The sequence below is a fragment of the Myxocyprinus asiaticus genome, chromosome 17 (assembly GCF_019703515.2).
Source record: "Myxocyprinus asiaticus isolate MX2 ecotype Aquarium Trade chromosome 17, UBuf_Myxa_2, whole genome shotgun sequence".
NCBI classification, from domain to species: Eukaryota; Metazoa; Chordata; class Actinopteri; order Cypriniformes; family Catostomidae; genus Myxocyprinus; species Myxocyprinus asiaticus.
The window spans coordinates 21,186,261-21,202,226 of NC_059360.1; the positions used below are offsets into that span (position 1 = coordinate 21,186,261).

The following is a 15,966-nucleotide window of genomic DNA, read 5'->3' on the forward strand; positions in this document are numbered from 1 at the left end:
GATAAATTATTCATCCAGACACGGGCCAACAGAAAGCAGGCATGTTCAGATGGGGAGCCATCTTTAGGAGAAGAGATCATTACTGCAACACTTTGGCAGATTCTCACTTTCCCACAATCTGTTTTCACCATATGGGGCTCTTTAACTGTTACTGATACAGTTTTTACCTCACTGTGAGAGGTGTTTCCGGAATATGATGTAGCTGTTGTAATTTGTGTTGTATATTGTGAACTTCCTCGCTCTATTTATCAACATTTTTACTATGCTAATGCAGCTTTAAAGACAATAAGACAATTTACTTTTAAGAAATTTCCCTGGTATTATTGTGCACAATTGATCGGTAAACGATATTTTAAACTTTCATCAAAATATAATCACTTTACCTACTCTGAAATTACGTTTCCACTGACATTACCAAGACCATGCAGGCAGAGGAAAATAATATTAAACCATATTCGGCCAACAAATATAATGGCCTAACATGTTTCATTCCCTCTAACCTTATACGAACCAAACAAATCCTGATGGATAAAGTCCCGCCAAACATTATTTCCCACTGAATATACTGTTAACTCAGAGGCGTAGATTCCAGGGGGGATGAGGGTAGGTCACCCCCCAATAATCAAAACAAGAACAAGTACAAATACAATTTCAATATTTTTTTTTTTCCCATCGGAACAAGTGAACCAATTAATCATGCACAATAAGACAAGTAACATGCAATAAGAAAGTAAATCAGGTCAATTTTGATGAACTCCAACTCAACATTTCAAATATATTGAGATCTTTGGGAAGTAACCTCAGACCAATCAGTGCTTCTTGGCTCATGCCGATGATGGATCTTAGTTCAGCAACCAGCTCCACACTTCCTATGACTAACATTTAGCCCAAGTCCTAAACAAGCTGATAAATAGATATTTCAGTCTAACAAATAATACCCGCATGTATAGCTATGATATAAGGCATGCAAATAGAAAAGCGTAGTAAACAGATTAGGGAGCAGGCTCTAAAAATTGTGAAGCGCTTTTCACAGAGATTAAATGGAAAACAATCAGAGCTGTATCAGGCCACACTCCCTGAGAACACATCCCTGAATATAGAACACACAAGAGCAGCACACATACACAATGCTACTAGTCATATCAAAATACACTCAATTTAACGTGCATACACTCATGCACAGTGCATAATAGACATTGACTAACAACTTACCTAACAGACCACAAACTACGTGACAAGGGTTAGTCGAGGTTTGTTTTTTGTTTTTTTCACACATCATCATGATAATAAGTTAAAAGTTATAAAGAATGTACAAGGGAAAGTGGATATTTTAGGTACTGTCCCTGGTCACCATTTCTTTACATTTTTTCTCCATGTTAAAATGAATGTTTTTCAGTGTTAAAATTAACAGGGTTTCCCCTGCATTGAAAGTATTTCGGCAGCCGCCCAAGCAATGTTTCTGGCCACAGAAGCTAAATTAATGGTATTTATCTTGCCTTCTGCACTTTATATGCACCAAGTATGTTTCTCATTTGAAATGCACATTCGCACAGCAAGACTGAAGCCAGGTTTTAATGCGAGTGTTGCATGAGCCATCACAAAACCATTCGCGCAAGTGATCCACTCTGCTCTATCCTACTGTATCTCTGGAATGTGCATGCATCAACTGGGCTTCCCTCGATATACGTTACCCAGAGATAACATAGCACAGAGCGGATCATTTGCACAAGTCAACCGGGCTTCCCTCGATATTGTGGCGCAGACCACAAAATCTATGCTTCCCATTTGAATTCTACTGAGAATTTTCTAGTTAAAGTGCTCTGGAGGAAGTCAAACCAAACGTGACAAAATTATAAAGTTACAAATATTTCATGTAGTCTCTTAATTAATATGAGGTCAGAAAACTGCATCCATAATACAGTTTTAGAATCAGCTTTATTGCCTAGTATGCTTACACATACAAGGAATTTTTCTTGATGACAGGAGCTTCCAGTGTACAACAATACAAAAACAGCAGCAAGACATAGATAATAATAAAAAGTAAAAACGAATTATACACACACGTACAGACACACACATACATACATACATACATACACACATACACATGGGTAGTGCAAATCTAATACAATCTGTTATGTACGGTGCAAATACAAATCTGTTGTGCTCATTTTTTTTTTTTTTTCCCATGGGGAATGAAATGGCAGAAGAGGTTGGATGTGTTGGATAAATATAAAAAAAGACTAAACTGTGTATTGCACATAGTTATTGCTCAATAGGGCAATTTAACTGTTCATGAGATGGATAGCCTGAGGGAAAAAACTGTTCCTATGCCTGACGGCGGTTCTGGTGCTCAGAGCTCAGAGGCAACAGTTCAAAAAGGTAGTGGGCAGGGTGAGTGGGGTCCAGAGTGATTTTTCCAGCCTTTTTCCACACTCTGGAAGTGTATAGTTCTTGAAGGGGGGGCAGACGGCAACCAATAATGCTCTCAGCAGTCCAAACTGTCCTTTGTAGTCTTCTGATGTCTGATTTCGTAGCTGAACCAAACCAGACAGTTATTGAAGTGCAGAGGACAGACTCAATGACTGCTGAGTAAAACTGTATCAGCAGCACCTCTGGCAGGTTGAACTTCCTCAGCTGGTGAAGGGAGTACAACCTCTGCTGGGCCTTTTTAACAATGGAGTCAATGTGTGTCTCCCACTTCAGGTCCTGTGAGATGGTAGTGCCCAGGAACCTGAATGACTCCACTGCTGCCACAGTGCTGTTTAGAATGGTGAGGGGGGTCAGTGTTGGGGTGTTCCTCCTAAAGTCCACAATCATCTCCACCGTTTTGAGCATGTTCAGCTCAAGGTTGTTTTGACTGCACCAGACAGCCAGCTGTTCAACCTCCCTTCTGTATTTAGACTCATCGTCATCTCGGATGAGGCCGATGACAGTGGTGTCATCTGCAAACTTCAGGAGCTTGACAGAGGGATCCTTGGCGATGCAGTCATTGGTGTAGAGGGAGAAGAGTAGTGGGGAGAGCACACATCCCTGGGGGGCACCAGTGCTGATTGTACAGGTGCTAGAAGTGAGTTTCCCCTGTCTCACAAGCTGCTGCCTGTCCGTCAGAAAGCTGGTAATCCACTGACAGATAGACATGGGAACAGAGGGTCATAATTTATTCTGGAGTATGGCTGGGATGATGGTGTTGAAAGCCGAACTGAAGTCCACAAAAAGGATCCTTGCATATGTCCCTGGTCTGTCCAGATGTTGCAGGATATGATGTCCTATGTTGACTGAATCATCCACAGACCTGTTTGCTCAATACGCAAATTGAAGGGGATCTAGAAAGGGTCCAGTGATGTTCTTCAGGTGGGCCAACACCAGTCTCTCAAATGATTTCATGACCACAGACATCAGGGCGACAGGTCTGTAGTCATAAAGTCCTGTGATTTTTGGTTTCTTTGGAAGAGGAATAATAATAGAGCATTTGAAGCAGCATGGGACTTCACACTGCTCCAGTGATCTATTAAAGATCTGTGTGAAGATGGGGGCCAGCTGGTTAGCACAGGATCGAAGACACGCTGGTGAGACGTCATCTGGGTCTGAAGCTTTCCTCGTCTTTTGTTTCCGAAAGACACGGCTCACATCATCTTCACAGATCTTAAGTGCAGGTTGAGTAGCAGGAGGGGGAGGAGGGGGGTTGCAGGAGGTGTTGGTGTTTGTGTGAAGTGAAGGTCAGAGTGGGTGTGGGGTGTGAGATTGGGCCTTTCAAATCTGCAGTAGAACACATTCAGGTCGTCAGCCAGTTGTTGGTTCCCTACAGGGTTGGGGGTAGGAGTCCTGTCATTTGTGAGTTGTTTCATGCCACTCCACACTGATGCAGGGTCGTTAGCTGAAAACTTGTTTTTCAGCTTCTCAGAGTATCTTCTTTTAGCCACTCTGATTTCCTTGTTCAGTGTGTTCCTGGCCTGATTGTACAAGACTTTATCCCCACCCCTGTAAGCATCCTCTTTGGCCTGACGAAGCTGCCTGAGCTCTGCTGTAAACCACGGTTTGTCATTGTTGAACTTTAAATAAGTCCTAGTAGGAATGCAAATATCCTCACAGAAACTGATATATGATGTGACAGTATCTGTGAGCTCGTCCAGGTCTGTGGCTGCAGCCTCAAAAACACTCCAATCCGTGCAATCGAAGCAGGCTCGTAGTTCCCGTTCTGCTTCATTGGTCCATCTCTTTACAGTCCTTACTACTGGCTTGGTTGATTTTAATTTCTGCCTGTAGGTTGGAAGAAGATGAACCAGACAGTGATCAGAGAGTCCCAAAGCTACTCTAGGGACAGAGCGATATGCATCCTTTATTGTTGTGTAACAATGATCCAGTATGTTCCTGTCTCTGGTGGGGCATGTGATGTGATGTTTGTATTTGGGCAGTTCACGTGTGAGATTTTCTTTGTTAAAATCCCCAAGAATAATAATAACTGAGTCCGGGTATTGTTGTTCCGTGTCTGTGATTTGATCAGCCAGCTGTTGCAGTGCTGTGTTCAAACACAATGCGATATACACACTCACCAGAATAAACAAGGAAAACTCCAGCGGCGAATAGAAAGGCTTACAGTTAATAAAGAGCGCTTCCAAATTAGGACAGCACATCCTCTTTAACGTTGTTACATCTGTACACCGACTTTCATTGATATAAAAGCATGTTCAACCACCTCTCGTTTTTCCTGTTAACTCCGCGATGCGATCCGCTCTGAACTCCTGGAAGCCCAGCAGATGTAACGCGCTGTCCGGAATGGCTTCACTCAGCCAGGTTTCTGTGAAGCACAAGGCAGCAGTGGTTGAAAAGTCCTTGTTTGTGTGGGTGAGGAGATGTAGTTCGTCTGTTTTGTTAGGAAGAGAGCGGAGATTCGCTAAGTGAATACTCGGCAGCGCTGTTCGAAATCCGTGCCGACGGAGTTTGACCAGCGCACCGGCTCGTCTCCCTCGCCTGCGTCTCTTGAACAGCAGAGCTGCGCCTCCAACTAAAATGTCTAGCAAAACGTCTGAATATTCGAAAACCGGGAAAAGTAGTATGGAAGTAGTTTTAGCTTTTATTTCACAAACTGCTGTATCTGTTGAAATTTCATTTCAACTACCCAAGACAACTTAGACTGATCTTACAGGAAATCCACTGACAGGAGGTTGATTTTCTTGTCTGCTAAAACTCTTTGCTCTCCAAATTTCCAAACTGCCACCCCAGTGGCCGAAGCTGGAACTACAGCCATGTGGAGATCAAAAGGAATGTGATGTCAAAGGCACAGCTGGGGTGATTTTTGGAGCATTAACATTTGTTGCATGATGCCGCTTGTCCTTAATTTGGCTCTGAATTTGTGAGGCAAAAAATCTGGAACCAAGACACAGATTTTCAGTGTGATCATGTTGGACAACTTCAACACAAAAGGGTATAACCATTAAAAATAAACAATTATTAAATTTGCTCACACAATCACAAAGCCATGACACTTTCATGATGCTTAGACGATCTATTCCACGAAGAACACACAGACAGTCTTTTATGTATTCAGAGTTGTGTGTATCTCGTGTTGTACGGATGTGTGTTTAGAGTGCTGTTGACAGTTAAGTGGTGTAATGATTAAAAGTGCTTGAGGATTATCATGCTCATTTTCAGCCTCTGCTGTGCTGACTATCCAATTGTGCTGTATTTCAGCCACTGCACTAGTATATCTGTATGTATGCATGCGTGTGTGTGTGTGTGTGTGTGTGTGTGTGTGTGTGTGTGTGTGTACTTAGCTATAGTTTGAGAACAAATTTGCACCCAAAATCTGACAAAACCTCCCTTTGAGGACATTTTGGGATGTCCTCATCAAAAATGATCCATACATAAATAATAATTTAAAAAATATTATTATAAAAATGCAAAATGTTTTCTGTTAGGGTTAGGTTTAGGGTGTGGGTTAGGGTTAGTTTATAGTAATTATAGTTAGCTTTATATAAAAAAAATAGAAGTCTATGATATGACCCCATTTAGATAGCTGAGCAAATGTGTGTGTGTGTGTGTGTGTGTGTGTGTGTCTGGGCGGTTTACGAGGACATTTTTTTAGGTTACAAACTGGTAATTACAAGGGTATTATGCTATAAATGTGGTTTATGAGGACATTTCTAGTGTCCCCATAATTCAAATCGCTTAAAAAAAAAAAAAAAAAACATACTAAATTATGTTTTGTTTTTTTTGTTTTTTATGTAAAAATGCTAAAAGATTTCTGTTAGGGTTAGGTTTAGGGTGTGGATTAGGGTTAGTTTATAGTAATTATAGTTAGCTTTATATAAAAACTATAGAAGTCTATGATATGTCCCCATTTAGACAGCTGAGTAAATGTGTGTGTGTGTGTGTGTTTCTGTGTGTGTGCGGGTGGTTTATGAGGACAGTTTTTTAGGTTACAAACTGGTAATTACAAGGGTATTATGCTATAAATGTGGTTTATGAGGACATTACTAGTGTCCCCATAATTCAAATTGCTTAAAAAAAAAAAAAAACATACTAAACGATGTTTTTTTTTTTTAAATGTAAAAATGCATAAAGTTTTTTGTGAGGGTTAGGTTTAGGGTTCAGGGATAATCTATGGTTCATACAGTATAAAAATCATTATGTCTATGGAGAGTCCTCATAAGGATAGCTGCACTGTGTGTGTGTGTGTGTGTGTGTGTGTGTGTGTGTGTGTGTGTGTGTTTTACATCTGTCTCGTGATCTTGGCTGCTCTCTGGACTCTCTGGTGGAGCATTTGATAAATATATGACCAGCCATGAACCCCTTGAGTGGTCCATTTAATCAGCAGTCAGGAGGCCAGCGTGAAAAATTCACCATTGCAAGGCCAGCTTTCAAAGCATCATGGGACACAGAAGGGCAAAGGTCATTTCTTGATTATTAACGGCAGAAAAAGGCACGAGGTTACTGAAATAAAGCAACACTTTGATGTGAATAGTCTAGAATAATCTTGTTAGACTAGATTTTTTGTCATACTGAAATGGATCTCATTTGAGCAAATAAACGTCTTCTGCATGAGTAAAATCCCTTTCACCAAGACATATTTACTATTTTTAGCAGCTTTCGTACAAAAGCGACTTACAACATAGTGTTTCAAAAAAACAAAAATTGTTTCATTTTGCACTTCAAATTAAATGCAGGTCAAAAGAAACTGGGGCCACTGAATATTTTACTGAAGTATATACAAAACATTATGACACAGGAAATTTCTAGGACAAAGACCTCGGTGTTTCCAACCTTATGTGTGTATGTAACGTTACGTACATGTGGCATGCCTTCAATTTCCATACTAATTTTGACTCAGTGTGTATGAACAAACAGGAAGAGTGTTTACATCTTGGCAGGCAAGGTAATACTGCAGATAAATATTTAAAATATGCAACAATTACACTGTTTTTAAAAGTATAACCATAACACAAACATAAAATGTAAAAAATAGACTGGTGGGGTAGAATCGCTTATAAACCTTCCTGCTAAGCTAAGTGTTTAATTATAAACTTACTTTTATTCATGCTTTATACACAGATGCGGTACATACTAGATATTAGGTTGAAAACAGTCCAGAATATTCCTTTAAATCATGATATAGGTAGGGGATACAACCAACCAGACATTATGTTTAATAGTTTGCTGGATGCATTTACGTTGAAGAAATCCAATCTCTATTTCAAGATTACGATAAACTTGTTTTAAGAGTCACTCACACACTCTGTGTGTAAAACACGCAATACACAGTTTGCAGCTGAGTACACACACTCTGAGTGTAAGTGGGAAATGAAGCATAGGCTAGACGGCATGGTATAGAAGTCCAGCTGGATCATATTTCCCACTGCTCCAAATCCCCAGCAGGACACAGACACAGAGCCAACACGTTCATGAGCCATTACGCATTTATGAATGGAGCTTGTGGTGTGGTAATAGAGGCAGGCCTTGAGCCATCCTTGCCGGAACACACTGTGAGAGGACAGGAGAACTGTCAGACACAAGGTCAACCAATAGCAGGGAGGCAGATGGGAGATCTAAGCCATTAAGAACTATGTGCAGGTGAACTTCTTGCAAAAAAATATCAGCAATAAACATGTTAAACAATGATCAAATCATGATGGAAATCCTACATGGTTATAAATCATTTTTTATGCAAGTATGGAAATATTATGTCCAATAGCAGGCAAAACAAATAATGTTTGCCTGTAAGCATAGTCTTTATGTGAAATAATCCCCAAAATAAAGACATGCTTACATGCAAATGTAATTTCTATTCTATTTTACAGAAAGGCAATATGCTTTTACATGCAAAATTAATTGTTTATTTTGGCCATTGAACATACAGACAATACACTTGTATGCAATAAAGGGCTAAATATACAGTATATCTTGATATTTTTCAGCCTACTAACAATATTTGAAATATATCTCAATTGTTATGTATTTGCACTGAAATATTCCTCATTATAAATCTTGCTGTCCTCTACTTTTCTGTGATATTTTGTCACATTTTTCTATTTGTATAATAATTTGTAGCAGTTACACATGTTTGGGATTGATAGAATGTGTGAACCTGCAGCACTTTTCCTTCACAATGCATGTGATTCACTCTGAAACCGCTGAAAACACTGTATCATGAGCTCCACGCATGCACACAGAATGGCGCATCTCGTTCACTCTGAAGCGCACACGGACCATGACCATATCGCAATTTTTATATTCTTTTTATTAACTGTGCAGCCCTGAAGAATCCTGAAATAAGTCTAATGATGCACTCCTTAGGCAACACAGTGGCCAAATAAAAAGCACATTAAAATGATTGCGATATTCACAATATTGCTTAATTTTATATTGCCGTGAATATTGGATAAATCGCCTAGCCATAATGCTATTATTATTTGGCTGTTATTTTACATAAGACATGCTTACATGCAACATTATTCTTTAAGTAAGATGATAACTACACTAAAAAAAAAAACAACTTTGCATGTGAGCATTGTATATTTATGTAAAATATTTGCCTAAATTGATCAAAAGTCTATCTGTACAGAACTGTGTACAGTACTTGCATACAAAACCTTCTGTTTCAATTCTGCCTGTACTGTTTGGACTAACTGGGCCCCTTAGGCATATAAAAGAATACATCATTGCCATAGGGTTACACTATAATGGATACTTACATTAAGTATATCTCAGTATGATCTATGGCTCTCTAAACAGCATGTGTATGTGTGTGTGTGATGCTTCAATGATAATCCGCTTCAAAGAAAATTCTTGTGCCCATGCTGAGAGAGATAAGCTCTAAACATATGCAGATAACAACTGCAGTGGATTTATCATGAGCATGCAATTTTCACTTCTGGACAGAAATCCCTTGATGGAATAGATTTATAATCCCCCAAAGTGACAATACCTTCGACATTATATGGTTATCTAAAGACGAACCGCTTTTGATTGGTCTCTCTGTTTGCACTATAGGACAAATGTCGGCTACACCTTTCTGCAAAGCACAACACTTTTAGAGAACAACATTATTTATTAACACAAAATATAGCCATTTTATAGGAAAAATGCATCAGGCATGATATAGTAATCAGCAACTATGGGCCTGGAGCCTTTTTTAAAACACTCGTTAACTTAGAAAAATTATTGTGGTCTTCAAAATCTTGCACAGTGAGCTCCATACACAATTATATATGCCTCTATGGCAAAAACAAAAGGGATAACGTACCTTGGAGTACCATAAATGTATATATACATCAAGCAGAGTCATTTATTCTCTACATCACCAAAGGGCAACCAGAGTCAGAGAACAAGGAGCATAAATCCAAAATAATGTCGTCGTGTCAACATGGGCGTGGTTATTCGCATTAACCACAACATAAAACCCATACGTTTGCCTTCATTCAACAACTTTTTGTTTTGATGACTAATGTCTGGCCCAATATGAGAACATTTGAGATGAGTTTGTTATCTGTGTTCTGGGCTGATATCGTCTAAATTTCAAACACCTGTGAATTAATGTCCCTGTAATTCAATACTGATGGCTTCGAAATGATACCTGGGGACTGACATCTGAACTATCTTTCATTAAGGCTTATTAATGGCAACTGTTGACGTTCAGCTGAGATTAGATCTGGGCAGAGGCCCATGTCTTTCCAATTCCCTCAAAGTCTAGCACATAGGTTCCCAATTGCTATTCAAGTGTCTGCTCCTTCACCAGTGAAGGGTTTCTGGAGGTGTTAAAGAGAGCTGAAGTGTAAACTCTTGAGAGTCAGTAGAAATGGGTTTGTGTGCATTTGAGCATTAGCGGAAAGACACCCTTTGGGAGGGTGCTAACATCCTGTGACACCGCAAAGGCCTCGAGTAACTACATCTGAATGTATTTTTAAAAAAAAGGCCAGCGAGAGCAGATGACTGGTGACTAATACTTTGTGAGAATCCATTATAATAATTCTGGATGCACTGATACCACATTTTCTCTCCCTATCTGATTCCAATCCTTATCCTATACCAGTGTATTTTCTTCTAAATCAGTTTAGAAAATCTTTACTTCACTGTGTGGTGGTGACTAATTGGGGGTACTATTTTATATGAATAAAACTCCACAAACCTCTAAATTCTTTCAATATAGATGTGTAGCCAATTAAGAAAAACTTTACTGTTAACTAGTCTACTGGATAATGCAGCAGCAAAATTAACAGTAATTCCAGCGAAATTCTTCAATAGAAAATAAGCCAGTACTCTTTGCAAAAATCTTTAAAATCTATAAATTAACGCTGAGCGTACACGTGCAGGATGCGTGACACAAATTAATAAATTGACGCTGAGCGTCCACGTGCAGGATGCGTGACGCAAATCTTATCATAAGCAGAATGCTCGAGCACTGAACACACACAGCACGTTTTTTTCTAGCCGCGAGCTTTGAACACGCAGAATGCACATGAGCCTGGAATTATTTGCACTAATAAGTGGGTCCACAAGGTGGCAACACTCACATCTGAGTCGTTGCTGTCACGAAGAAGCACTAAAAGAAAATGTAATCACCAATTAACAACAGGAGACCAATGTGAAAACTACATCAGCGTATGTGCACGTCAAGAGCGCGTGTGTGAGGAGGTCAGGAGATACCTACTGTACATTTATATAACTTGAGTCTGAAATAATATAAAGACATTATTATGGGTCTAAACCCCTGAAGAGAAATAGTCATGTGTCTCATAGCAGTCATAGCATGCATGCACCAACCGCCTGTGTATGCGTTCACTAGAGGTAGACCGATATATCGTTTTTACCGATTAATCAGTGCCGATAGTTGCTTTTTTGAACTACTGGTTATCAGCAAAAATCTATATCGATAGTTTCCGATAGTTAGTTTTTATTCCTCATTTTTTTATTCCAGATCAATAAACCTCATCTGGTGAAATTTTTAAATATATATTAGAGCTAAACCGATATATCGTTTTTACCAATTAATCGGTGCCGATAGTTGCTTTTTGGAACTATCGTTATCTGCAGAAATCTATGCTGATAGTTTGCCATGGTTAATTTCTTATCAATAAACCTCATCTGGTGAAATTAATATATATATTATATATATATACAGTATATACATAGAGCCAAGTCTATATCATTTTTAAAATTACAAGGCCCCAGTGTATTTCAGACTTGTTTATAGTTAAAAGTCCTACATTATGCACCAAATCTGAATTTTTCTTGTTATTATTTGAATTTTGGCTGCAAAATAAACTGCTTTTGGGATTTTATTCATTTTGGGATTTTATTCTGTTGTAGCCTCAATGTCTGTGCCCGTCATAGTAAGGAAAGACTAAAAACTCTTTGATCATTCTATAAATCGATTTAAAAGAACTATCAGCTGATTTATTGGTTTTAGGCCTTTTCCACCACCTTAGTTATCGTATCTGCAAAATCCACAATCGGTCGACCTCTAGCGTGCACAGTCATATGGAGTATACTTTGACAGGCTCACGTTCCACTGAAGTATAGGCTACTTTGGGCTTTTGGTTGAAGGCATGTTCCAAAGCCAAAGCCTCAGCTGTCTTGGCTCCAGAAGTATTTTTCCCATTCAATTTTCCATAGAGATTTCATAAAAGTCTTCATAAAAGAGTGTTAAGCCATTAACCAAACAAACCAGCTCCGAGGAGAATCACAAATTTACAAACTTTGATTTGAAGCAAAAAAGTATTTGCAAATTGGATAAAAACACGGTAGCATGAACTACAACCCCATGAATCATTGCGAATGACGTAATCGAAAACTTTGGAAATATATAAAATTATTGATTTTAGGTTGTTGATTATTAGTATAGAAAGAATACATACAATTTTATTGCAAAATATTCAGATATACTGTATACAAATAAATAAGTAGTTTGAGAGTGTAGAGTGACTGACTCAGTTGCGTCATTCAAAGTGTGTCATGGAAGTGGGCAGATCTTTCTCTTTAGGATCATTCATGGGTAATGTACTTTTTTACCTGGAATTCCACTATTAAACATGATTTATTTTAAATGAAGTTGAAATAATTTGAACTAATGGCTTCACCAGGAGCACATACTATTGATTAACAACCTCTGAGCTCGAGGAAGGCCTGTCTTTAAAGGTTTAAAAGTTATTGTTAAAATAAATGTCCATTTGGAAAAAAAATGGGACCAGACTGTTGTGCTCTATTGTGCCAGATGAGAGCTGGAGAAATCGGTGGAGGAAGTGATCTAAAAGCTTGTGCTTTTATCCTGTGTTATTTCATGTATCAGATATCAAAGAGGAACTGATAGATGTTATACATCTGACCCTCTCTAGTGAGCATTAGGCATGAATAATGCTTTGTCGAGCATACCTGATCTATGCAGTAAATGCATGGCATTTACAACATAACAAATTCAGTTTCTTGATGTGCACCAACCCCTTCAGGAAGTCGCTCGCTGGATACCCATTTTTTATGGTTGGTGAGAATCAAAATAAATATAAAGCCTCTGAGCTCAGCATTCAACTAAAACCTTAAGCCAGAATTCTGTATTTGTATTTGTATTTGTATTTGTTATGTTCTAGGCTATGGATTTTACAAATCAACTTTGAATAGCATGAAAACAATCGTTTCTAATTCGGATTCTGTTTTCAGTGCAACTTAAAGTGCCTAGGGTAGATGTTTTGGAGACCTATTTTTGGACTGGCACATTCTACAAACCATTGACATCTGGACACCCCTCTCCAATTTACAGCATCTCAAATGTGGACGCCCCATAAGTCAAAAGAGTTTTGATCATTAATGCACAACCATCTAGAAATGGTGTTGTCTGCAATAAGCCCGTCCACTATTAAGTATGCATGCTCTGTAGTTCTATGCGCTTGGTCCCATTTTCATCTCACTCTACAGCATCCATACTCTCCAGCTCCCTCCCTGCCTCCTTTAAGCACACACACTCTTACACACACACACACACACACACACACACACACACACACACACAGAGTTCCTCATCAATAAGCGTGCGCTTCCACGAAATGCCCCTACACAGTGAAGGCATGCTAACCAATCTCCTAGAAGGGCTAGGCGTGACTGTGACTAATGATGGACTACATCAGCTAATGTTAGTATAAGAGAAAAGGGAAAGGGGAGGGGGTGCTTGCTTGTAATGTCCTAGGAAAATCCCCCTCACCTTTTCAAACCTATTTCTGTAATTGGTGTATGATGCTCAGGAAAACGACAAACACCAAATATGAAGCTGCCGCCATTTCAGTACCAAAAAGCGGTGGACAGCACCCTCGTGACCAGCAGTCATGTTTTGACAGGGGTTGTGCGCGCGCGAACGTGTGTATATGTGTGTGTGGTGGGGGGAGGGGGATTCCCAAACTGTTTTATGCCATTCCACCCTCGCGACAATCATCGCAGAGGCTCGCGCGCGCGGAAGAGGTGCGTTAGAGAGGCGGAAACACGCCAAGATGAATGTCATGAATACGTGACACACCGCAAACTCACTGACATTTGCATTCAGTCACTGTGTGCATGTCATCACTCATTCCCTCCTGCTCCCGTGGGGCAGCAACGGCAGCGCTACATCGATATTTAATGGGAAGGCGGCGGTCACATCCCCCCCGTTTTTGGCCAAAACTGGGGTAGTGAAGACGGAGCGATCAATATGCATCTAAATCGCGTGCATTTAGTTAAAATCCACTATCAGTAACCTTGAAAGTCGTGTATAAAAAAGTCGGATTTGCCTGTATAAACACAGCTGGGTCTATTGCATGCGAGCTGGAAGTATTTTTATATCTCGGTGCATGTGTACAAATAAAGCCTCAGAGCAAACCAGAGATGCAGCTGTGCAGAAAAATCCCACACAATTTCAAACACCAACTCGTATCCGTATACCAGCACTCTTCATATGGCAAGCATGATAATATGAATGTACAAAGAGATATGGCAGCGATCGGTGGGTTCATTCACAGATATAAGTGGGCTTTCCTGCGTTTTGCTTTATGTTAGTTTGTATGTCTTGCCTATAAGGCATGAATAATTCATCACACAAACTGTAGTCTTGACACTAAGCTTTGCTGCATGACAGACCAAAGGCAGATCTCATAGAGCCGGATACATAATTGCACAGATGCCTAACTGAATTAGAAAATTTACAAAAGAATAAACGCACAGCTTTTGATCAGCGTCGCCTGCAAACGAGTCGACAAACGCAAGCGATAGGCACAAGTCGCACAGATAGGAATCACCACTGTGACATATCACCACCGGCACGACAGACCACTACGTGCTACGGCATGAAAAAACACACGAGGACGAGCAATGAGACGGAAAAGAAGATAGTGTCATTTTGTATTTACCTGTTAATATTCCAACTCGGATTTGGTGGTCGTGGTTGGTTAAAATCATCCCGTCCGTCGCCATGTTTAGCAGCGCTATCGCCCGCACTGAAGCCTGAGCAGAGCCGAGAGCATCGAACTCAGGGGGAGGAGTCAGACGAGAGCAGCCGAACACTGATGTGTGAGAGAGTGAAGATAAAAGATGCATCACTGCTTGTTTCCCGAATTTGACTTGAGGACATAGCTGGGCGTGTTTCAGACATTACATTTTTAATAGTATGTATGTCCAAATGATTATTTGGACAATGAGCATGATTGGTTAGTGTGGACCCTTTGAAGGGTCTTTTCTGTTTCCTCAGTGGCCTTAGGAATAAACACTATTATTGTCGGTCTTAGTGTCATTTCAGATGTTTTTTTTTTTTCTATATTATAACTTTTAAAGGAATTTTCAATACAAGTTAAGCTCAATCGACAGCATTTGTCGCATAATGTTGATTACCACCAAAAATTAATTTTGACTCGTCCCTCCTTTTCTTTAAAAAAAGCAAAAATCTTGGTTCCAGTGAAGCACTTATGATGGAAGTGAATAGAGCTGTTCAGCTTGTAATCCAAAAACTCTGAAGTCTAATTCGCCATGGGTTCCCTCTGGATTTTCCTATGGGATTTTATAATGGGGTTTTTGAACTTATGAGAAAAATAAGGTCTGTGGTAAACATCACTTGATGATACGTGGACGTTTTGTTCTACAACATAAATTATGCACAGTCATACCTCAAAAGTGAATTTTGAAGCCATATTGAATTATATACTTTTTTTTAAATGCACGGCGGATTCAAAATTCACTTCTGAGGTCTGAAAGTGTAGTATTTTGTAGAACAAAACGTCCACGTATTGCCAAGTAATGTTTACCATAGATCTTGTTTTACTCATAATTTTGGCTAATTTGATTATGTGTTCCGCTACCACTAAGAGCTTAGTATTCTCAGCTATGTTTAACACAATTAGGGTGTTTAATGCTGCCTTCATGTGCTATCAGAATTATCCTACTTCCTACTTCTAAAGTGGTAATAACGAGTATGTCACGTTCAAGTGCTTTGTTGTCGGAAAGAACAGGAAACATGGACGA

At 39.5% G+C, this 15,966-nt stretch overlaps 1 protein-coding gene across 5 annotated transcripts in view; it reads right to left on the bottom strand.

Annotated features, from left to right (window-relative positions):
- Positions 1-14,964, bottom strand: part of LOC127455152 (gephyrin) — a 129,998-nt gene extending 115,034 nt beyond the window's left edge. For all 5 annotated transcript variants that reach the window (XM_051722778.1, XM_051722776.1, XM_051722777.1 and 2 more), the window contains exon 1: positions 14,862-14,964. In XM_051722778.1, the coding sequence (XP_051578738.1) occupies positions 14,862-14,925 (64 nt within the window). In that variant the 5' untranslated portion in view covers positions 14,926-14,964. The remainder of the gene's footprint in view (positions 1-14,861) is intronic.
- Positions 14,965-15,966: the final 1,002 nt, after the last annotated feature.